This window comes from Neopelma chrysocephalum, unplaced genomic scaffold, assembly GCF_003984885.1.
Source record: "Neopelma chrysocephalum unplaced genomic scaffold, ASM398488v2 Primary Assembly neopelma1_85, whole genome shotgun sequence".
In the NCBI taxonomy this organism is placed as follows: Eukaryota; Metazoa; Chordata; class Aves; order Passeriformes; family Pipridae; genus Neopelma; species Neopelma chrysocephalum.
Genome location: NW_020897747.1, coordinates 6263465 through 6287644, shown reverse-complemented (window position 1 = coordinate 6287644; position 24180 = coordinate 6263465). Strand labels below are relative to the sequence as shown.

Here is a 24180-nt window from a genome sequence, read left to right as displayed (position 1 = left end):
AAGTACTTCAAGAGTCTTGTATTCCGTCAAAAGTTTAGGCAATTAAACACAGCCACATATTAAGAACAAGCTATTGTTTGATGCCCAGTATTTGAACACTAACAACTACGGATTTTCAGGAAAAGCAATCCAGCATCTTAGCCCCAGTGTTCTGCTACATGCAGAAGTATAAGTCTCTCTGAAGCCAATGTCTCTTCATCTGTATGTCTGTTTTACAGCAATTAGGATGATGGTAGAGAATCAACATAAAATTAGGAAAATACTTTATTTGAATTTTTAACTCTCTGCTTATTTATATTTTAACTCTCTGCTCCTTCAGTCAAAGGATGATGAACTTTTTTTGTTCCCTCAAGGTATAATAATATCCTCAGAAAAAATTCATATTGGATTTTATAAGTATTTGGTATATTCGCTGTTCATCCATTAGCAGTTAATTGCTGTATTGTTATACAAACCAGAAAACAACCATCACAAACAAAAATCAGTCTCTGCCTCAGGACACACAACAAGCTGAAGAGAATGATCTGAAAATGCTTTAAAGAGAGGCTTGCCAAAACCAGACTTACTGTTTATGGCCAGAACAGATGCCTGCTAATTCAGGTGGGCACTTTAACTATTAAAGCAGATTACATCTATACACACATCACAGAGTCACCTGCACTATGGCCATTCCAGCCTGAATGGAGAAGGCTGCAGTGTCCACTAGAACGTTCTAGGCTAGTAATTGAAATTACACTGGGATTTGCCTGGAGTGAAAACTACACACTCCTCCAACAAGCAAACTCATTATTCTTGGACCTGTAATATGTCACACCACAGCCTTGGTTGTTGATGATACTTGAGCCCCAGATACTTGACTATTTATGTGCCAATATTCTTATGTGCCAATAAATTCTTATGCTGAGGTACAAAAAAAGCTGGAGAACTGAACCAGGATCCAGTTACAAGAGGTAGAATGATCTGATGGTTGCATCCTGACTTGTAAAGCAGAGAAGCTCTGTTTTCTTCCTTTTTTTTTCTCAGCAACATGCATTCACTGCCATATGGCAAGTTGACAGAAACTTCCTAAGCCCCATTTTATTCACATGTAAATTAATCAGTAATGCTACTAATTCAGACCTTCCTTCATCAGTGCTGGCAAAAGTGTATCAAAAAAAGATATTTTAAAGGAACCTTTAACAGAGATTGTGTATGAAGAAGAATAACCATGGGCAGGGAATGGAGCTGGAGTTCCAGGGAACTGCTCTGAGCTCTACCATTGCTTGTTTGGGAAGCAGAAAAACAGCATTGCACCTCAGCATCTCACAGCTTCCCCATCTATGAAATGGAGATATTTTATATCCCCAACCTTCACTTTATAAAGCACTTTGAAGACTGAGAAAGTTACCTTCATATTGGCATCTTGCTTCTAGGGACTATATTTTCAGAAGGACACTTACCACCACCCTCTCCTATTTGTACTGAACACTCCTTTCTTTTTGAAGTAATCAACTTCCTACTGTTTTGATACTGTTAGTGATCCCAGTCAGAAACAGAGCGCTAAAATGAGCAACAAAAACATGGGCCTTCATTTAGAGACATAATCTGTTTAATAAATATGACTGTAAAAGCAATAAACAATAGCAATTATACATTACGCTACATTGTATTTAACGAAAGGGAAAAAGAAGATGAAAAAGTACATCAAAAAAAGTAATTTTAAAATTAGAAATAGTTCCAACACTATAAGAAAACTTTTTGATTGGCTTACTATAAAAATAAGTTGGCTAATGTTGGACTTCAGTGGGGACTATTATACAGTTGCAGCCAAAACTTTCCCATCTTTCTTAAAGCTGTAGTTGCAAAGACAATAGCAAAGCCATACAAACTGCTGTGTTTCTACTTGTCTTCAGAGAAACTACAGAAAGAGGCAGAGGACTCTATACTGTGATTATCCTTTAACTACTAGGGGTCTAATGTTCTTGGTATCATTTTTATTTGCCAGCAAGCAGGTTGATTTAGGTTTGTGCCCAGTTTGTGACAGAGAAATTCAAACCCACCACCACCAAATCCCTGCCCTGGGAATCTGGGCCACACTGACAATGCTGCTTTCTCCTGTTGCCATGTGCAATGTCTACTGAACAAAACCCACCCATATCGGGAATCAAGGTGCCTCCTAATTGTGCCACACTAAATATGAACTAGCCTCTATTTGCCTTCACCTAACATAGTTAAGCAAGTGTGCACTGGTTGCAGTCTTTCTCTATTTACACTTCAAACCAAAATCCTGGTGCTAGTTTTACCTGAGTTGGGTTGGAAATCAACAGTTGTAATGACCACAGGTTAGGCTTCAGCCAGATACCCAGTGTCTCTGGAGGACTTGTTCGAGGTATGCTAATCCTGCTTTCCTGCTGTTCCCTTGCATAGTCTACGTGAACACGTCCTACAGCCTCATTTCTAGTTGCAGTGTAAGACACAAGCTTAAGTTATTGGTAAGAAATCAAATCTTGTGTAAGAGTGGTCCTGTGGTGCTGAGGCTCAAACTGCATGGCAACAGTCTCAGGCCAAATTCTCTCCCTTCTGCCCAGAGTGGCAGGAGCTTGTCAGCAATTGGAGGTGCTAAAATGGCCATAGGAAACTGTGCATAGACCTTTCCCTGCTCCCTATTCTATGGAAAAGGTGTCTTTCAAAAAACTGACAGGCCTTTGGGTGGCTCAAAAAATGTAGAGATCTCCTGGAACTTCCCCAGACAAATTCAGCCATCAGCACTACATGGAACTGAGGGTGTTGCTAGGGCTTTGTCTTAGCCAAAATTGAAGGTGTAAGGCTGGTACAAAGTACAGTGTAAGTTCTTGCTGGCAATAACCTCCTGCAACTGCAGCATGGATAGACCTCCCTCCCTGCCTGCAATGCATGCTTGTTCTGTTCAAGGTTAGGAGGCAAAGTTATCTTCCCATGGTGCTATCAGTGGGATGCCTTGGTGTGAGTAGGCTAAGAAAGCTGTGTCAGAAAGAGCTTGGCCTCGCAGGTGGGATCATCCACACTCAGCCTCCTCACAGCTGTAGGGCACAGGCAGCAGCTGCAGCTAGAGGAATGAAGGGCAGAGTCCAAAGAAAGACATAAATCAGACTGACCAAGAATATTTTCAGTGCCTTTAAACTCCAGTGTGATTTTTTTGTGTGTCCTAGGAAAGTCTGCTGGGGTGGCTAACCCTCCCGCAGCCCAAAGTGCTAAAAGAGCAGTTAAATCTAAAGCCAAGAACCCTAAACACTCCCTCCCACTTCCCTAGTCCTTCTCCCCCCACATCCCAGCCCACCCCTCTCCCTAAAGAAGAGACCCCCATGCATATTCTTGGCCTATATCATTACGAATTTTCTACAAATTAGAGACAGATCAGAAAAAAGAGAGTGAAAGGGTGAGGGGAAGGGCCGCAGGAGTGAATAGTGGTACCAGTTCCTCTCCCCCCACCCCCCACTAAAATTGAACACCTGTACAATGCAGTTCCACTATGATCTCAGTATAATGTCCACATGCACAGGCTTAAAGCTAAAAACCCTTTGTCATCTGAAGAATTAAAAAGTCCAAATGCAGTGAGCTCTCCTCCTTTTTTAGATACAGATATTGGTGTCCTCAATTCAACCATTTACATAGGTAGGGATTTCTTTTGTGCTCTGGGACTCAGCAGCTGTGGAAATACTTCCTGTGGCAAAGAAAGAACAAAATAAGAGTCAGTAAATAACAAGCATATTTAACCAAGGAAGATGCTTGAAGGTATCACCTTGCTGGCCTTTGGGATTCAACTGCTCCAGACTGACACATTCTTCCCAGAAATGTTTTCTTGTCATTCAAAACACTGAAGGTGATGTCCTGTTCTTTTGCTAATGAAGATGATTCACCCATGTTGAACAGAAGAGGGAGAGGCCAGAGCAGAGGGGTGGAGGGAAGGAGGGGTTGAGGTCCTCAGAGGAAATGTGTAACTCATTTGCAATGATAAGGTGTTGGAGATTTCATAAATAACCTTAAGCTTTGCATTTGCTCGCATCCAGAAAATAGAAATATGAGGGTGTTTTTTTATGCTGCCAGAGTTTGGAGAGAAAATTAAATGATGCAAGGACATTAATTCAGATTCCTCCATGGAAGTATCCCTGAATGTTAGTCAAAGGTATTCTAAAAAACTGGTTTCTGAACAAGCATACAAAAGAGAAACACCCAATTACAGTCCTGCTCTGTTTTCCCAAAAGAAAGAAAACTCATTAAAAAAGAAATTGCTGATTTCCAGAAACAGACGAGGTTGTTGTATAGGAGAGTGAAGAGCCTTTGCACTTTCTATTCTGTTCACACCTAGGTCCAGACCTCTTCATTTCGTCAATGAGCCGGGATTCAGTTTTCTCATTTATCTTACTGACAGGATAGAAAAATGCTCTTAGGAAGTTTGGTGGACTGATTCCTTTTGATACATAATTGAGTCCATGTATCCCACACATTTAACTTTTGTGCCCGTTACTGCAATTACAGGTGCAAAACAAGGAGTTGTAAAAAGCCAATTTCTGGTTCAATAGTGTCCAGTAGCACAGCTGAGAAACGCATAAAATTCTGGCTATTGTAGAAAGCCAGAAATTCTATAGCTGCACCAATTGAAACTCTACCCCCAAAGTTGGCTTCTGACTTCTCTTTATCTAGAGGCTTCAAGGGTTTAAATTTCCAACACCAGCAAAAGCAGTTTCGAAGGAACCTTGAACAGAGCTAGCAGGTGACTGACACTTGCTGCTTCAGTCTGAATGACCCATGAAAACACGTTTTTCCCTGTTCCTGGAACAGCATGAACCATCACTATCACATTTTTTTAGAAAGGGGAAGCTCAAAGCCCATTTGGCTGTAGAAAGAGAGTTCCTGGCTTGAAATTGGGTGTTTCTCCCTTGGCATCTTACATCAATTTTGCCTTGGAGGTTTCTGGGGAAAAAAACCAAAAAACCAAACCAAACAAATGTAAAAAAGAATAGTTAAAGTTTAGCACCCACCGCTCCGGGTCTTGGCTTGAAACCTCTTGGTGATCCACAAGCTTTTTGGAAGTCCTCTGTCCAGACTACCTTGGTTGCATTTCCTTTCCTTGGGTTCTGGACTGTGGCCTGGGGTTGCTCTGTATGGGGAATACCACATGGGAAGGTTGGTCCCTCACTCTGTCCTGTGTTCTGGTAAGCAGGGATGTCCGGGTCTGCTGATGAATAGCTGCTTAAAAGCTTTTAATAGCTACAAGATCTCCTTAGTTAACAAGTGAGGAGACATCAGCATTGACTGCAGTGGAGCTTCCAGCTTAGACACAGTTTCATCAAGGCTCTTTCTTCTTTTTTCTCACAGGTTGTTTCACAGGCCACAATCTTAGCATATCACATTCCCTCCTTTATTGGCCTTTTCCTTGCTCCCTCTCTTTAGTAGATATAACTCCAAACTTACTTTAGCAAACACTCCCATACATTTTAGGGAATCCTCAGGTGAGATCTAAGGTTTATTTAAGCTGATGAAATTGTGGAAATAAGGGATCTCAGTTACAACTATGCTTCACTCCTGTCTAAGTCACAGAATTACAGAACGGTTGGGGTTGGAACAGACCTCCGGAAAACATCTAGTCTAACCCCCGTGCTAAAACAAGCTCACCCAAAGCAGGTTGCACAGGATCGTGGCCAGGAGAGTTTTTAATATCTCCAGAGAAGGAGACTCCACAACATCTCTTTTCCCTTTAATTCTTCTAAAATAGCTCCATGTCCTTATTTGCAGGGGCCCTGCACTGTACCTCTGGGCTGGACCTGCAGAAGTATCACATCATGATAGTGAAGCTGAGCAATGCCCAAGCAACACTGGCTTTAGCAGAACATGTCTGAAACCTCCCTGCTCCATCCCAACACTTCTACTGTAGTCAGGGTAACAGAAAATATATGAGCAAATGCGTGACTGATCCCAGAATGCCCTCTCCAAGTCTGTTCACTTTAGGTCCTATGAAAGCCTGCTTTTGGAAATACTCAACCACAGAGGTCTTGGGAGAAATCAGCCTGAGGGCAAACCCAGAAGTCCAGTGCTGAGATCCCAGGTTTTGCTCAATTTATCTGTGAATCAGCCAGACTAGCACTGCTGCTGGCAACAAGGTCTGGCATAGCACAAAGATCCCAGCAGTCAAAACATCAATAGACATTCAGCTTTTAGATATGACTTACCAAATCACCTGCTCACCTCCGTGTTCCAGGTGAGGGTGGCTGAAGTTCTTCTGGATGTGGGGCTTAGCCCCGCAACTATATCAGCCCCAGCAAAATAAATTACATTGCCAGCAGGATTTTTTGAGAAGGGGAGGGGATCTACGTAGAGCAACTAGGAGAGAGAAAAAGTCTAAAGTTGTTCCCCTCCCTTTCATCACATGGCAGTGAGGGAGAGGGAAGAGTTAGCAAGGTTTCCTGTAGCAAAACTAATGTTGCAGCAGAAGAGGATGGGAGGAGGATTGTGCAGGAATACGGGAAGAGGGGAGGCTGAGAAAAAGGTTAGCCAATTATAAGTCAGAGTCTGACCAGCTGCAGGATGCTGCAAGTTATTTACCTATGGGGTGGACTTCCAACTTCTCATCTACTAGTTGCTCATGGCTCATCAGCTCACTTTGAGGGACATTAGGTATGCTTTCCCTCTGACTGACTGGACTGACCATCTCTTGATCTTTTTCATTCTGCATCTGTGCATATATATTAAGGCCAGGAATCTTCCTAAAACATTAACAGAAACCATCATTGTGTGGTATCTGGCAGATGATGTAGCATCAGCTTTTACAAACCAAGAAACAACTCACTTCAAAAAAGAAAACCCAGCAAAACAAACCCCAAACACCTCACTGAAAGGCAGCAATGGTGAGAAGGAAATGGTTCAGGGATGGTCATACCTTTTGAACTTGTAGATCACAAACACGGCTAGTCCCACAAAAACGACAGAAAGGAGCATCAGCATAGCTGAACCACTGTGACTGGGAGTGAGGTCCACTAGCGGAGCTGCAAGAGAGGAAAAGGTTAGAGCCACCCCAGCCTGAAGTGAAAGCTGCTCCCTCCAGAAATACAGTTCGTTCTCCCCTCTTATTGCACTTGTAGCGGGTCTCATCTGTTCACATGTTTCCAGACCTTCTCTCCCTTCCTAATCCACCTGGGAAGAAACACAAGTTCAGATCACTTGTAGTGCTAAACATACCCCTTGATATGAAGTCCTACAGCTTTCTCCTTAGAGGCCTTCTCTGTCCTATGAGAGGATGCCCAAAACACACTCTCTCATGCTGCAATTACCTAAGGTAGTTGCAAATGAGGTCATTTGGGTACCAAACCTGGCATTTTCTGGCTGATCCTCGAGCTACCCACGGGCTAACTTGTCAAGCTGGCTCTCTATTTTGTGTAGAGCTAGTCTGGGTAGCTCCCAATGCACAGTGAATAAGGAGTGACTGGCTCCTCAGTTTTACTAAAGAACAGTGCTCACCTAATGTATTGTTTTCTGCTCAGTCCTGCTACTTCCCGACCAGAAGGGCAGTACCCCTCACAGACACTGCCTCAGTGTCCATGGCAAGCTCTTGTCATGTCTCTGACATTCTCGTTTTCTTCCTTTATCCCTTTCCTACTCATCTGAACACATTTTACTCTCTTTCCCCTGGTGCCCTGACCTCTCTCACACAAGTCTTCAATGCAAGACAGTGCACAGACTCAAGAGAAAAAAAAAAAAAACCAAAAAAGCCAAAACACCAAAACCAATCCTAATCAAAGAGTCTCTCTGTACTTCTCCTCGGAGTTTTGCTCACCATCGGGTCATAGCCCTTTGAAAAGTAAGGCCACCCAAACTACGCAGAAGCATGGATTTCCCAGAAATACAAAGTGAATTGTATTAGAGTTTCCAACACTCATACACACACACACAGAGACAGAAGGGCACCAAGTAGCCAAGAAGTTTCACACCTAGGTGCAATAGTGTCAGTTGTTCATACAAACACTAATACAGCATCCAGCAGACATGCAGCTGTAGCTGTGCCATTACAAACAGCTAACACACAGAAGGTACTGTCCTCACTGACTGTTCTGCATTGCACACAGAACATGGCATAGGTAGCGTGCCCTCCTCTGCAAGGCAGGGAATGTTGACTTGAACCACTGGCAAACACAACTTTACTCTTTCACCTCTTCACGTGCACTGAATAGACCCATCCTACACCAGAGGAAAAATGCATACAAGGAAACACACACGTATAAGCAAGTACTTACTAATGCACACACATCACATGTGCACATTTTTTCAGTTTCATGCCCAGATTGATAAAGCCAAAATTTACAAAGAGAAGTGAAAAACCTTCTCCTTTCCACACCTAGCAGGCTATTCTCAGAAAGGTGAGGCACTGGGATGAAGTAATCCACTGTTATGAATTCCTCACACATCTCCAGTCTGTCCCCTCTCCATCTGTAATTTTGTGGGTCTCTGCAGTTCTGTGGGATGACAAAGTGGCTCTCCAACCAATTCAGATTCAGCATCACTCAAGGTTCTTGCTATAATGCTGTACTGAGAGCCTAGTAATAAACAGCTATTTAACTATTTTGTGAGAAATATTGGCATATTTTACTCTGCCTTGGAGTTGAGGTTGTTGTCTGTTGGGCTGGAGACATTGGTTTGGTTTTTATCTCATAGAAGAAGGAATGAACATGACGAATGAATTGCAATCTGTTGTCTACAATTGCCATAAATGGATCCTTCTTCCAGTGTGGGCTGAACAAAGAAGACAGAGGTATGACGTGCTGAGGCCAATGCCTGTCATTCTTCTGTGCTCCATACAACACACGCTCACAAAGACTCATTTCTACATGTTCTGCTTGAATATCCAGACCAAGCTAGTTTAGATACCTGAACTTTTGTTCCCTGCAGCTTCTCTGCTGCAGAAATTGCTGCTGTGCATGGCCAGGCACACACAAGGAGTAACACAGATGTGCACTGAGGCATGGCAACATTAATGCAGGCATACATATACATACATGAATACTTTGAAAAACACATGCTCAGCTTTGTTTTCAGCCAACTACAGCCCATAGCTGTCAGAGTCCAGCACAAAGTCATAGTAAAAAGGCTGGGAAAGAAGGGATACTACAGACCAGAGCAGAACCTCTGCACCCTGTGCATCCCCCTGGATTGTGTTTTATAGGGACTGCTTCTGGGGCTGTCTTGTGTTCCAGGTTTCCCTGCTTTACTTTATTTACTTTTTTTTTAAAAGCTTGGATTTCCAAAGGACAATTCTTCTTATTCCCTGACAACCAAAACAATAGCTTTCAGCAGAGAAGTAAATCTCTCATGGTTTTTTGTCCAATTTTAAAGTATTCCCAAGTTTTGATGTCATGAAATTGTGCCTTTTACTAAGACAGAAAACAGAGTCGTGACCTCTGCAGCTTGTTAAGGAGTCATATTCCCTCAAAGACCTCACAGTGGCTGCTCTCTGTTTTTTTAATACCTAGTTTGTCCATCTAAGCTCATTTTGCATTCTTACTGAACCCTATTTCTGCAAGAGACAAAATCCTGTAGTGTTCCTATAGGACTCTGTGAGGCCAGTTACAGCAATCACCAGTGGCTTAGAAGAGAAGCACAACAAAGCCTACCTTGCAGAACAAACCTTGAATGTTTGCATAAATTATGATCAAAAAGTAGTCATTCCTGGTGTGTGTGTAAATACAAATAAAAATGTGCATTTTTGGTGAGCACAAAGATTGTGTTAGAGCCAAACACCCTCTGCTTCAGCCTGAGCTAGCAAGAAACAGAACAGCACATACCTGGAGGCCATACTGGTTTTTAGCATGGCGGTGAGCCACAATGATAGACCCTGTCTTTTGGTTCATTCAGGGTGGCAGACAAGGTTTAGTAGCCTAGAAAAGTGCTGCAGTACCTCCACTAATTACATGGCTTCAGGATTGGAGCTACCCAGATTTTAGCCAGCTCTGAACATGGAGCAGCTGGGGACCCTGTGTACTCCCGCATGCAGAGATGTCCAGAACTGCTCTCTAAGAAGCTGCAGGAGGCTCCTACAAACAGCAGAAAACTTGGATCCAAATTCACCTTCTATAAAGGCAGAGCTGGATAAGTGATTTTAAGTGTCCTCTCTTTCCTGTAGATGAAATCAGGAACGTTCCTTCAGTAGCAAGGGGTAAAGATGAGCCTTCCCAGGAATATCTAATATGATTCTTTCTAGCTATAATTTTTTGAAAAAGAACTACAGGATATTCAGGGTCAGAGGAATCATACATAAATGTTCTTTCAGGATTTGACCTTGACTTTAATAAATATTGACCAAAATAGAAAACAGCCATGTGCATTGGCAGAGTAAATGTCCAGAGACAAATTAAAAAAATTATGAGCAATTGCAGGTAACTCCATTTTTGAAGCTCACATTAAGATGCTTTCAGGTACATTTCTTTTAAGAGATGGACACTGAACATCTTCTGAAAGTATGTATTGTATCTCTGGTCATCGCTGAAAATTCAAGGCCAAGGATTCCTTCTCTGATAACAACCGTCTCTTTTTCCTTACTTTATAGACAAGGCTGCATGTGGACTGATACCAGTTGGGCAGACACATGAAGATTTTTGGAGACCACTTTGTTAGTACAAATGAGCTAAAGCTTTTAGTTTGCAAGTTAGCAAAAGAAGGTGATACCAACTGATCAGAATTATGAGCAGCTCCTGGGGAAAATGAATTCCTAACAATCCCAAGCACGGATCGATTTGTCTCATCTCTTGTAATAGTTAAATAGGGCCTGTGCTCTGAAACGAGGTTTTAGCATGCAGAATAGACAAAGACATATGTAATTAAAGGTTAGGACTTTGGAGATGACTTATTTTGAGAGAGGATTAGTTAAAGTCCAAATGACCTAATCTTTTTTTTGTGCATATATATACTGATTCTAGTCTTTCAGACTGATGAACAACGTCTGAACTGTGTTTAGTAGCTTTGAATGTTTGTTGACTCTAGAATATCTGTACATACCCAAGGCTAGCTGGTAACATTTGTCCTGTGTGACTCAGACTAAAAATGCCATGGTGCTGCTTACCTGTTGAATATTTCAGAGATAGACACAAAGTATGCATTTCTACTGCTTGTTATACCACATTTCCACCAAAACCAGTAAATTCTTTAACATAAGAAAACAAAAGAGTTAGCTTTAAATGCAAAAATCACTATATCTTTTTGGCATGATATAAAAAGGTGAGGTAAGATAGGCATTTTAATGTTTGCCGACACACTGTGCTGTTACTGTGATATAAAAATGACAAATGTTTAAAATTCAGCTAATAGCACACTCCTACCATCAATCTATTGCTTGCTGTGCTACAGAGTGACAGAAAACGTATACACAGAAAAGGGACACTAACCTGCTGTTAAATGGGCAGCATGGACAAGGATTCGAACTCCTGGCTTCAACTCAAAATGGACCAGATTTTGGTTCAGTTTCTGGATCAGTGATTCGGAAATCTGGGGGAAAGAAAAGAGAAAAAAAGAAATGCATTTGTTTCCTGACCACTGATTTAGATTGCCAATAGGTGGGTAGGAAATGGAGCTGCGTGCAAATCGAAGATTTTGCAGAGGTGCCAGACTTTCTGAGCACAATTTCCTATCACCTTACAGAGAAGGAATTTGTGAAAGCTGACACCTCTGCCAGTACTATGTACAGAGTAGTTTGTGTACAGTTAGCAATGACTGGTATCAGCAAGTAGCCCTGTCACACCTCCGTAGGAGTGGCCCAGCAGCAAACGAGCCCCCAGGGAACATTACACCTACATGTGTAAGTGTCTCCAGGACCAGCCAGCAGCAGCACATCAGTGAACTCATGTACTATTCAAGCAAAAATAAACATTTCAATTGTTAATGCTCATTTGCTCATAATAAATAACTTCTTGCTCATTGACTGGCCAGTTCCATGATCTTAGAGTATGTACATAACATATGATATAACTGAACAAAAATTAATCTGTTAGGTCCTTACCACAGCTTGCAGTTAATTTTCAAGTTCTAAAAGCAAATTTCATTTCATCCAGCTCTAAGTTTCAAGCCAGCTGCTCCCTAATCGGTAAATATGTACCATATCCAGCTTGAATCTAAAAGCCTTTACTGACTGCAGAATGTGGCTAAAACAAAATGCATGGTCCATCTCTTCTTATGCGTTACACACAGAGAGAACTCTCTTTCATGGGAGAGACATTTCACAGAGCCTTCAGATCACCAGATTTTTTTGCCATAGTTATTGCCTTTACTTTGATGACATCAATAGAACTCTAGTAGAAATGAAGCAGTTTACTCCCCCTTAGAGTACACAACAGAAAAGATGAGCATTTGCTGAGGTAAGACCCTATAAATCTGTATTTGTACAGTGAAGAAGCCAAACTTTGCCCCCATCTGTTGGTAAACATTCATTTTTTTAAGTAATTTTTTCACAATATGCCCAGAGCCACTTTGTCCACATCACACTTAATTACATCCAGGAAGTTCCAGGCATATTGCCATTAAAAGCAAAACATCTAGGTAGATTAAACAAAGAATGCAAGCCTATAGACATGGTGTTGATCTTTTGTTGTGTGTCTTTTGCCTAATGCCTCATGTATTTCACATTTTCCTACAGCAGTGATCAATTTTCCAAATGAATATAGTCACTGTTCTGCATGTTGGTTTATTAGGGAGAGGTGGTTGGGAAAATGTAAACACACCCCCCCATAACCCTTAATATGCATTTACTGAGAATGTGTTTTTGTAGCCAGACCAAGACCAAGAAGAACCGTATTCTAGTGCTCACCACTTAATTTAATTTGTTTCAAATAAATCCTTATTCTTTCTTGGAGATTAATGAAAAATTGTCAGAAAAAAAAATTCCAATAATTTTTACACCATCTTTTTCATGTTCTTCATTTTTGTCTGGGTGAGTTATTTCAGTAAATGCTACCCAGATATGATTAGATGTTCCTTGGCTATCATTCATCACAGTACGAGATTTATCCGCTTCTTTTATTTTTTTTACATTCTTAATAGTTCTTTCAATACTCTTGGCTCATACACTTAATTTCTGGCTGCTGATCACTTGAATAGGTGCCTTTGGTTCAATATCAATTTGGCAATAACTCTTACAGGCATTTTATTTATATTTTTAAATAGGATTCTTTAAGGTTACAATTTATTTCATGGGTGCCAGAATGAGCAGTAAATATATTTTTTCCAATAGCAAGAAAAAATACCACCTGCATTCAAAGAGCCATCTGTTGAGCTCAGAGTAGCAGGGAGAGTGACACAAAGATGTGCAGTACATGGAGAAAGCCTGGGAAGCAAATTATATCACACTTTAAGGATTTGAGCATATTAATAACCAAGATTGACATAAAAAGTTTTTCATCTCTAAAACCAGAGCAACAGTTGTAGATTAATAAGCTGTAAGCCAGGTACATTAATGGCTCAAGAAAATAACAGGAAAAATATAATTCTGGCTATATCCATTCCCAAACACAACTTAGCAGCTCTCCTCCATAACCCTGCAGAAATTATTTTCCTTTGTGCTCTGACATCCTGCTGCTGCTGGGGCAGCTGAGCCTCTGGAAAAAAAAAAAAAAAGAAAAAGAAAATGGAAGACAGTAAACTGAAGAAAAGAGCCAACCACTTTGTGTTGTTCCTCTTCAACATATTGTGACAGCTGCGCAAAATGGCAGGAAAACAGCAGAGGTAAAAAACATACATGGTGCCTTCTATATGAACAGAAGCTTAATGTGATGTATAACTGAGTCTGCAGCTAGCAAAGTAGTACTGGAGAATGGTTTTGTCAAGGATTTGGGCACGAAATGGAAGAACAGAAGGATCTGGAGAAAGCCAGCATGAGCAGGTACAAGGGACTTTGTTGGGCACTAGTGACTTGAAGGAACAGTGAGATTTGCCCTGGCCTGCCCGTGGTGCAGAGTGAAGAGGGCAAAACAGCAGGAAAATGACAGGTGAGAGGTGCTGTGGGCTGCCTCCCAGCAGGCAAGTTGAGCGTGAGAGAGAAAACTCAAGTATTCCTCTCTGGTGAGCCAATGGAAAGGAATAATAGGAAAGGGAAAGGCAGTAAGAGTGAAGTACTAAGAAAAAGGAAGAAAGAAAGAAACAGTCACAACTGAAGTTTATTGTTGCTGTACTGCATTGTTACTTGATTATGAATGAGGACTTGGTTGTATGACATCCTGTACAAATGCATCTCAGACTAAAATTTTTTTTGCCTGAAACCATCAGTGTCCCAGCAGAGGACTGAAATAGCCATAACTGTTCCAGGACTACACATAAAGTGTCAAAACTGGCAGCAACTGTTCATGCTGCTCAGAGTATAAGGCATATTTCCTTGGCTCAATTAATTACATGCTCTCCCAGAGGTTTTTTGTGTACAGCCTTTTTTTTTTTGCCTCGGTCTTTATGAAATCTGAACAAGTGAAAAAAACGAATAACAGACTAAGACCTTCAAAAGTGCCAGTAAGAATCAGACATCTGCCTTCCTCAGGCAGCTCTGGAGATGCCTAACACACACTTCTGAGGGAAGAACAGATGCATTCAGACATGTTTTTAAAATGTTTGCTCTTTTGGTACAATGTTTTCATTTTCCCTTATGTGGAAAATAAGATTCTCTTCAAAACAGAGATTCAGACAGTGAAAATGCATTTCTGTACTTCTAAAAATTATCTGAAATAGAAATCATACACAATGGCTTACAAAAGTCAGTATTTGAGGTCAGTGAGCAGCTTACACATACCTAAAGGGCCAAATTCACAGCAGGTCCAAAGTTGGACCTGACAGTGTTTGTGGCCCTCACATGGTCCCAAGAGGACCTGTGCACCACAAGGTCAGCCAGGACAATTGCTTTGAGCTTGGAGAAGAGGTTCTTCTGCCTTTCTTACTCTGTCAAGTCTATTTCTACCTCAGTTATCAGACTTTAATCTAGAAGTGGTTCTGACTCATATAATTTGTTTACAATATTAATAAAGTATCTTTGAAGTAAATTTCCATACAAAGGCTGATCTCAGTTGCTGAGGTAATATAAAGGTTTCAATGGGGAACATTTTGACTTTTGTGCCTCCCTTTATTTCTGCACTTGAAGCGGTACCATGGATGCATTTAGGTTTAAAAAGCAGAAAAGGAAACATCAAAGTAGCTTGGCCTGTTTCAAAAATAGCAATGCAATTCCAATTGAACAGTCAGACCTTCAGCTGGGGAACAGGTTGGCCTCAGGCCTCTCTCTGTTTCTCTCTCCCTCCTGGAGATGCAACTAACTCAGCTGAAGACAAAACTTCTTAGAATAGCAACTTCCTAATTTATAGTCTTAAAGAGTCTCTCTTGTGAAAATAATTAGCTTTCAGAATTAGTTTTGGTCCTTAACTGAGCCTCATTGACTTTATCTGCTTCATTTGCAGAATTAAGCATGATGTGCAAAAATAATTCAGTAATAGAAACCATTCTTCATGTATCATTTTTCATCAAAGAACACATAATGAATAATAATAACAGACAATTTGTGAAAGGAAAAAAAAAAGAGATTCCAATTTAAAAATGGAACAAAACAAAAATTAATTTGGCTTCTCTTAGCATTTTGTCAGAATTAGGACTGTAAAAGAATCATGTGCACCAAGAAGCAGAATTATCACTGAGAAGGGCATTTTCTCATACCCTTATTGACTTTTCAAACCTCTGGTGTAAATTAGTTTAGACTAATTGAATGTGATTCAACTGTGCCAGTATGCACTAGCTAAGAATCTAGATAATTTTATAGATACCGTGTAAAGATCTCAACTAATGAGTGCTACACTTCTATTCAATTCATTGAAAAAATCAATAAACAACTAAGGAAAGAATTATGCACATTGATTTGATAGGAAGCAACTTGAACCAGCATTACAAAAGTGAACCAGGAGTCAGGGCCAGAGTGGATTACTTTAAACTGTGCCACTCGCCCTGCATAACCTTGGTTACATCACATGAGGCCTCTAAAGCTTGCTTCTCTTAACACTGAAAAGAGCATAATCACCGACTTACTGGGTCCAGAAGGAATTTCTTCAGATCTTTTAATGAAAGATGCTAAATTCAAGCTGCTGTAAGTATCCAGAGATACCATGAGAGCACAAGGCAGAGGACATTCCTGTGGTTACTCTGGGACAAGAACAGACCAGCAGATATGAACCCAGAGAGAACCAGGATCCACTTTTGATGAACAAAGGTGACCAGAAAGAGACTTGAGAATCAAGGCCTGCTCTGTACACTGAGCAAAAGATGAGAAGGTGAGAGGGCTGATAGTTACACGGTAGGAGTTAAGTCAAGGATATTAAGACAAGAAATATAAACAGCCTCTTGTGCAGCACACAAGCAGCTGATCAAGAAAAGCTGGTTAAGGAAAAAAGCCCCCAGTACAAGGTCTTTGGGTTCATATTATTCCACTCTCTCCCTACCTGCCTTTAGTTCTTAATACTGGCCCAACCTCTCCTAAGTACCCAGTGGAAGGTTTGATCTGCGTTGTGAGGTACAGATGTTAAAAAATCTCTCCTAGTAAACACTAGATGATTTACCCTGTATATCAAGCTTTTCCTGGAATTTAATTTTCAGGACTGATTGGAGCAATTTTCTGTAAGATTTGAAAATGTTCACTGGCATGATCTTGTTGCTAAAAATATTTTGGTGATGGGCATATCTGAAATACATCAGAGAAAAGTACTGAAAGTAAATATGCTGAAAGACTAAAGCTTAGGAGGGCGGGTGAAAGAAAAACCCAAATGATAAAAAAAAGATAGAAGCTCCATCAGCTACAAAGAAGCAGATGTATAAGTAAATCTGCTTTAAGGAAAGAATCCTAAGAAGTATATGCACACAGGTTTCCTGAATACCACTCTCCATAGTTTTAAATTTGCCAGAGGTATCTCATCTCTGCAGTTCATCACTGTCCATTTGATATTCAGTCATCCATGTCATTTCCCATCTCTTTGGCTGGATACAGATACTGGCCACAGCTGCAACATGTTGAGCACAGTTGGGTACTAACCAGCTGATGTTGCTGTTTGCCAAAGTCTCATCACACTTTGCTGACAGCCCTTCTCAGAGAAAAGATAATTGGCCTCACATGCCATTAACTAGTTGCTCCTACCCCTATTTTGCATTCTGCTTTTACAGTTATTTTGAATAGGCCAGGTAAAATCATGCAAATGGAGAACAAAACGTAAATTCAGGATAATACTGAAACCTGTACTTGATATGAAAACATCACTTCAGAATTCTCATGTATCTTCCACTTATATCTCATTTGACTAATAGAAGATGCATTTGCTGTGTTTGACAAAAAGCCTCCACTAGCAAGCAACGTGGAGAGAAGATAATTTGTGAAATGCATAAACAAAAAGATAACACTTCAGAATCCTCGTATTGAGTAAAACTGTACACTGAAATAAGCTGAGTAACTGTAACTACCCTCTACTGGACTGTAAGTAGAATATTTTCCTACCAAGCATTCATTTTGAATTGGATTAGTGCTAAAAATTACTCAAAAATTTCTTGAAATGTTACTAATTAAAGATTTGCCCTTCAATGAAAGGGAAGAATTTGGTGCTTTTGAAGTGGCAGATCTGAATTCTGTAATACTCACAGTCACCAAGCCTATCCATGAAGGTGGTATAACAACTCTATGCCAGCCTATATATATGACAATAATTGGTACTGTGTGTGCACAAAAAAATAATTTTGAGAGTGGTACATTAAGTCAAGGAGAAAATGATATCTACCATTTACCCACAGTCTCAACAAGTGCATGACACACAAATGCATCACCCTAATGGAAAACTGCATGGAAATGTATATTCATCAAGTGTGATGCACTTCCACAGTCCCACTACAACTGTACCAAAAAATTCATGGGTTACTCTGTTAAGATTCATAAAATATGGCACAGAGGAGTATTATTGACTCTGACAAATGGGAAATTAAGATCTGGATTTTCAAGGGATAGTGGACATCTAACTGCCCCTGAAGTCAACGGGAATTATGTACCTAGAGACCACAGAGTGGCTGGACAGAGATACCTAAAGTTATGCTTACAAAGCCAAATGAATATGAACCAAAAAAACCCAGATGAGCTTAATCCATCTCAAGGGGAAACAGCAAAAAAGTAAGCCCTTCATGGTCAGTAGATATGCCTCAGATTTACTGGTAAATGTGAAAGTCCATGAAACCACACATACCCTTCATAGTTACCCTTGGTAGAACAGTGGTCCAGCTCAGGTGATGAAATACAGCTCAGTTGAGCAAGTTGCCCAAAATCCTCACAGGTTCCCTGTGACAGACATGGCCTGCAGTAACTTCAGGAGTTTCACGTGGGAAGATCTAGTTAAAATTCCCTCTGCAGCTACCATCTCTATCATTTCTCCCTTCCTCCCACTCCATCATCTGTCCTTAGGCTTGGTTGTTTTAGCTAACAAAAGTTAGCATGCACCACCCACATGATTTACGTGGCTTCTCCCTTTCAAGCCCAGGTTGGATGAGCAGAGCATTAGGACCACAGAGTGTCCCTGGCCTCTGTTCTTATACCTGGTATGTGAATACAGTAGATTCAGGGCTGTATCACCATGTCTATGCCATATGACAGCAGCTATACATGATTTTAGGATGCTCTAACAAAAGGGGAAGAGAAGGATGAGGCTATAGCACACTTCATTCTGCTGGTAAATCTGTGCCTACAGTGTGCATGGTGGGTTTTGCGCCCTTCTATTGTATTTCAGTCACTTTCATCAACTTTTGATATTGAGAATGAGTTAGGTTTTCCCTCCCTTGGGTACTGAAACAAAGCTTTTACAGAATAAAAACATTAATTTCTGTAACTCTTTTCCACCCGGTCTATTCTGACTGCAAGCCTTCCAGGGAAAGAAACTATTTGTCACTCCGTCTCTGGACAGGCTCACTATGTCTCAGGTTTGGAGACCTGCTGCCATATGTAATACAACACTCTGAAAAAAAAAGGAACTTAAATGATTAAGTTCTTCCTTAAGGACCCTTATTCCACTGCATTGTTTGTGCAAACTATTTCCATTTTGTCCCTGCATACTTTAGTTTCTCTTCTAAATTACAAAAAATAATTCAGAACTGTAACTCCTTTGGGTGTGCACCTGCAAACACACAAACTCGGATACGTGCCTTTGAATAGCTTGTTCCTTGCTCGTGAGCACAGATTTCTATTCCTACCAGAAAATAATGCTATGCATTATAAGTACCTCAGAAGCAACTTAAGCTGTAGTCATCAAAAACATCTGCTCCCAGTACTCATCCCAGTGACTTCAGGCACAGGCAGAGGCTGTTGAATGAGCTTTGAAACACTTTGGGAAATGGATAGTGAAGGATCACGGGCAAAATGGATGACAAATAGAAACAGTGTCAGAATATGCTTCAGAGTGGAGGGCAGAGACAACTTCTGTGGCCCTCAGGCAGCTGTCTCACTGAGAACGATGCCATCTTTTTCTAGAGTAACTAGGAAGGGAATGCAGTACCCACAAACTAGTAAAAAAAACATTCTGACTGTCCTGAAAGGATCAGGGAAGATATTTCTTCACAAGAAACACCTTTGCATTTGCAAATAGCAAATAGGTTCTCTCTCCTCCAAAGGCTACCATTTGGACCCTGCAATATGCCAGAGAAGTTGATGGAGTTACACTGAAAATTACATTTTTTCTTGTCCATAAAAAGGGTCATGAGAGCACTGCCAGGGCTTCCCTTCTTCACAGCCACAAAGACTCCATTTTTACAGAAGGAAAAAGAGAGGCATAAAGAGAAGGAGAAATAGAGAAAGCTGCCGAGTGCCGGAGGGGAGCAGGGTCAGATGTAAATTTTAAAGTTTATGGACTGGCTTCCTTGCCAATTTGTGAAGGAGGAAAGGAGAAAGGGGATGAAGGAGGAAAGGGAGGAAAGATTTTGCAGAGCAGTAAATCTCCATATTTTTTGTTTATTATATGGTGGTGAAAATTGCAGAGGAAAGTCATTTGTCAAAAAAAAAATGACAGTTAAGGATGCTGAGCAAGGGCAAGCATAAGAATATGGGTGACTTAGTGGTTTGAGGCCCATAGCTAAGTTAACAAGGCTTGATCCATGGACAAGACATGAGCCATGGAGAGGTAGAGGTACAGTGGGACTTCCCTCAGGGCTAGTTATCTTTGCCCCTGGAATCTAAAATAATAAGCTGAGAGATAGCAAAGGAGCTATGGGACACGGGGACATAGTTTAATGGTGAACATGGCAATGTTAGGTTATCAATTGGTCTCGATAATCTTAGAGGTCTTTTCCAAATTTAACAATTCCATGATTCTATGATATTTTGGAATTTATGCCCAGCACAAGGTTCTATCTTTTAGTTACAATCATGCAGGTCCACCTGGTGGGCAGGACCTTTTACGCTTGTAGGGAGATACAGTCCTTCAGTTGTGATAACCTGTTACAGCCTTGCAAAGAGAAAACGATCCATAATGGCTCAACCCCACTTCCAGCATCATGAAGAAGGCAGGCAGATACTCCAACCCCATCACTGTGCCCTAAATTAGCAAAGTTCTGAACAGCCCAGGTTTACCACTCAGCTCTGTCCTCCAGTGCTTTCTAGATTCTTGACAGCCTCATTAACTTTGTTTTATGAAGCTACTCCAGTTCATGCAGGCAAGAATCATCCCCTAAATCCTTCCTGCTTTCGTCCTGCTTCCACAAAGTACAACAGGACTTCTAAGGGAGAGACATGATATCATAGAAATTTATGCCAAATTAACATTACTTAGGGAATCCAAATGGGAGTCTAAACCCCCAAATACAGCTCCAAAACCTGTTTCCAGTGTTGGGGAGAAGAAAAAAGCCCACCACCAAAAAACCCAACACCACAAAAAACCCAAAAAAACCCAACCAAACCAAACCAACCAACCAAACAAAAAAACTACAACAAAATACCCCACCAAAACCAAAGAGGATGTAACATGTACCCCAGTGAATCAGATGCATTTCTACATACATACATAAACATGCACTTCTACAATTAATGGACACAATACCTTCTCCAGGTCTGCTGCTGTTCTTTTTTTTTCTCCTGTGGCATCTTGATATGGTAAAATGAAGAGTTCAGCAGATGTGGGCAGACCAGGGAGCACTGCGACCAGGACATGCTTGCTTGAAATACCTGTCACCTGATGCACAGACACATAGTGGACAGATAAGCAGATAAACATGCGGATGGCACTGAATTCTGAGGCTGTCTTTGTTAAGGCATCATAGCACTTATACAAATGATGTAGGATATATCTGGTACAATGGAGAGAACTTTGTTAAAATCCACTGCAGGTGGAAAGTTGGCAATTAATAATTTCCTGATCTAAGATATTTTACCATGTTCTCAAGTAAAATATGCAGGGTCCTAAAGCAATAATGATAAACAGACAAGCTAAAAGGAGCTCTTAAGTAACAATTGCATATGGTCCCAAAATCCAAACATATCCCATCTTTTTTTTTTTGTCTTGTTAGCTGAAAATCTCAAGCTAGAACTTAAATCTCTCTAATTTTGACATATTAGACAAAATTCAGAAAAAAGTACTCATAGGCATCCCTAACAGGTTCATCTCTGGTCGTGGGGTTTAGTTGATGCAAACAGGATACTACACAAACAGATTGTGGAGCTATTACATAGAAAAGGAACCTAATTTGTCCCTCAGGAAGTTTTGTTAGCCAAAGGAAGGAGAAACAGAATTTGATGAATCTCCCTCCATTGCCTCTTTGTGCTGTGAATTATCCAGCAAATGCACTTAAATCTCAAGGTTTTGATTTAAACCTGTTTTCAAGTGCTGAATTTAGTAGGTCACTTTTAAAGGGAAAAGATGAGGACAGATCACAGCAGCTGAATGCACCACAGAGGTTCCCCTACAGTAAGGACTCACAAGCCTCTCAAACATTAATTGGGCCTAAATCTATTTAATTCTTCTCTCTTGGTTCAGGAGCAAAGACTCGGAGGTGCTCACTGAAAGAAAGGGTGGATGGAGGACAAGGAGTCAGCAAAACTGATTACAAATCACCATTTTCTGAGCTAATTCTGTGGATAACCCAAGTGTGACTGCTGACAGTCCAGGGAAAACTCTGTGGAGCTATAAAAAGGGGAATCCTTCCCCTCCATCCTCACCAAAAAAAAGCACATGGCTTTGTTGCCCCCCCTTTTTTTTTTACTTTGGTTTTGAAATGTGGATTTAGAAAAAAACCCCAAACCTATAAATATATAAAAGTCTCTTACATTCTTTTCCAGTATTCTGTGAAGCCAGGACTTGCAATATTTTCACTTGCCTAAAAGGTTGCTTTAACATGTCAAGAAAACGACAAAGTATTACCAGCTAATGGAAAGCTTTCATTTTCAGAGGCTGGGAATGACTTTTTTTCAGAAGTGGGAGACAGGACTCAGAAAATCAATGATGTGAGCAAATAGTTATGATCATAACACAAAATAGGATATTTTGTGATAATATAAAATTACCTCTACTTAGAGAGAAGATCAGATTTTAGTACAGACCTATAATTTCATATGCAGAATTTTTATCCAAGTCTATGGTATTCTGTAATAAGAATGCAATTATTTAATAAAAGCTCATAAAAAATCTATAACACAGCTATAATTTCCTATTGAATTATTTAGTTATTCAACTCATTTTTATACAGTTTACTTAATTGTCATAGAAATCTACTGGGTTTATCTTTAACTTTTACAGGAACTCTCACAAAGGCTTGTTTAAGGTGAACCATTTAGCTATATTAAGAGGGATAATTAGCTATCATTTTTTTTCCTTTTTACTCAAACAACAAAAAGGCTGTGTTTTCACTGCTCTGCTTTGGATATGTAGCCTTGTTACTGTGGTTTTACAATTCTGTTTTTTACGGTTTGATTTTGTTTTATTGAGTTGTCTATATTCTGGAAATTCATCCTGAAGATAAACGGATCCTTGAATACTTGATACAAACATAAATATGTCAGAAGAACAAGCTAAGAAACCTTAGAAAAATGCTATTTTTTCCCCTTTCCTCTTCTTCTCCTGCCTTTTGAGGAAATCTCAGAAAAAAAGTCTAAGAAACAATCCAAACAACTTTGTGTGCACCAATGTTTTTCTAGACTTTTTGCACAGATGATACCACAAATGTACATATAAACTTGTTAATAACATCTCCAATACTTTCAAAAGCTGAGTATCTTTATGTTTTAGAAAAAGCAGAAACCCTGTTTCAAACAGTTCCTTTTGCTATTTTTCCACTGAGCTGAGAAACCCCAGCCATCTCTTCTAACTTTACATAGCTTCTCAGTTTGAAATCCATATCTTCAGCCACACTAGAATATTTTTATGAATATTTTTATTCTGTTCCCCACCTAAAGAAGGAACTTCAGAGCTTCTCTATAGTGTTGATGGGAAAATCAGCATCCAATCCTGACCTGTAAGCCTCATGCTATATAAAAGACAAAAAGCACTTTACTGTGGGGCTCTTCTATGCAGTAAAAATTGTTTTCTTTGTGGTCTTTTAAGTTTTCTACAGTATATTCGTAATTCCATTAGAATAGCACTACCTTACATTGGAGGCTAAGTGAGCACCAGGTTGTCATAGGATGAGATAATTTCACCTACCTAAAATTTAGGATGCTGGTCTCAAACATTAGTCTGTACTCCTTTTCTGGTTGGTAGGAACATAAACACATCTTGAGAGAACAGCTGATCCAGTCTCAATGAAGGAACAAAGCAGAAACTAAAACCATTGTAACACAGGTTATGCACACAGCTTACCTCCACCAAAGCTCTCTTGACTACTCTGCTGATGTCCCTTCTCCATTCTGGGATATCTGGGTTGTGGTCATCAAGGTTCGGAGAGAATGATAACCTCAGGGACTGAAATTTCTCTGCAGATATAATGACATGGTTGATGAAAAGACTGTGAAATACCTTATTGCTAAATGAGGGGTCAGAACCCAGTGAAATCTACTGCAGCTTATGTTTTTCTTAATCAACCTGCAGATGATGCACAGACTGTCACAGAATCCAGCAGTGTGCCCAAGAGACTCACTGAGAGATTTGGAGAATCTGAGAGATTCACCACTTGAGTGTCACAGAAATGAAAGAGGTGATCAGTCCTTACTTGAGTGGATGAACAGCA

General features: G+C 40.4%; 1 protein-coding gene across 5 annotated transcripts in view; it reads right to left on the bottom strand.

Annotated features, from left to right (window-relative positions):
- Positions 1–3309: 3309 nt before the first annotated feature.
- Positions 3310–24180, bottom strand: part of SORCS1 (sortilin related VPS10 domain containing receptor 1) — a 271364-nt gene continuing 250493 nt past the window's right edge. For 4 of the 5 annotated variants that reach the window (XM_027692166.1, XM_027692170.1, XM_027692171.1 and 1 more), the window contains 7 exons: positions 23814–23926; positions 21063–21194; positions 11385–11484; positions 6893–6998; positions 6559–6719; positions 4998–5116; positions 3310–3679 (listed from right to left, as the gene is read on the bottom strand). In XM_027692166.1, coding sequence (XP_027547967.1) covers positions 3623–3679; positions 4998–5116; positions 6559–6719; positions 6893–6998; positions 11385–11484; positions 21063–21194; positions 23814–23926 — 788 coding nt within the window. In that variant the 3' untranslated portion in view covers positions 3310–3622. The remainder of the gene's footprint in view (positions 3680–4997; positions 5117–6558; positions 6720–6892; positions 6999–11384; positions 11485–21062; positions 21195–23813; positions 23927–24180) is intronic. The other variant, XM_027692172.1, reaches the window with a different exon arrangement.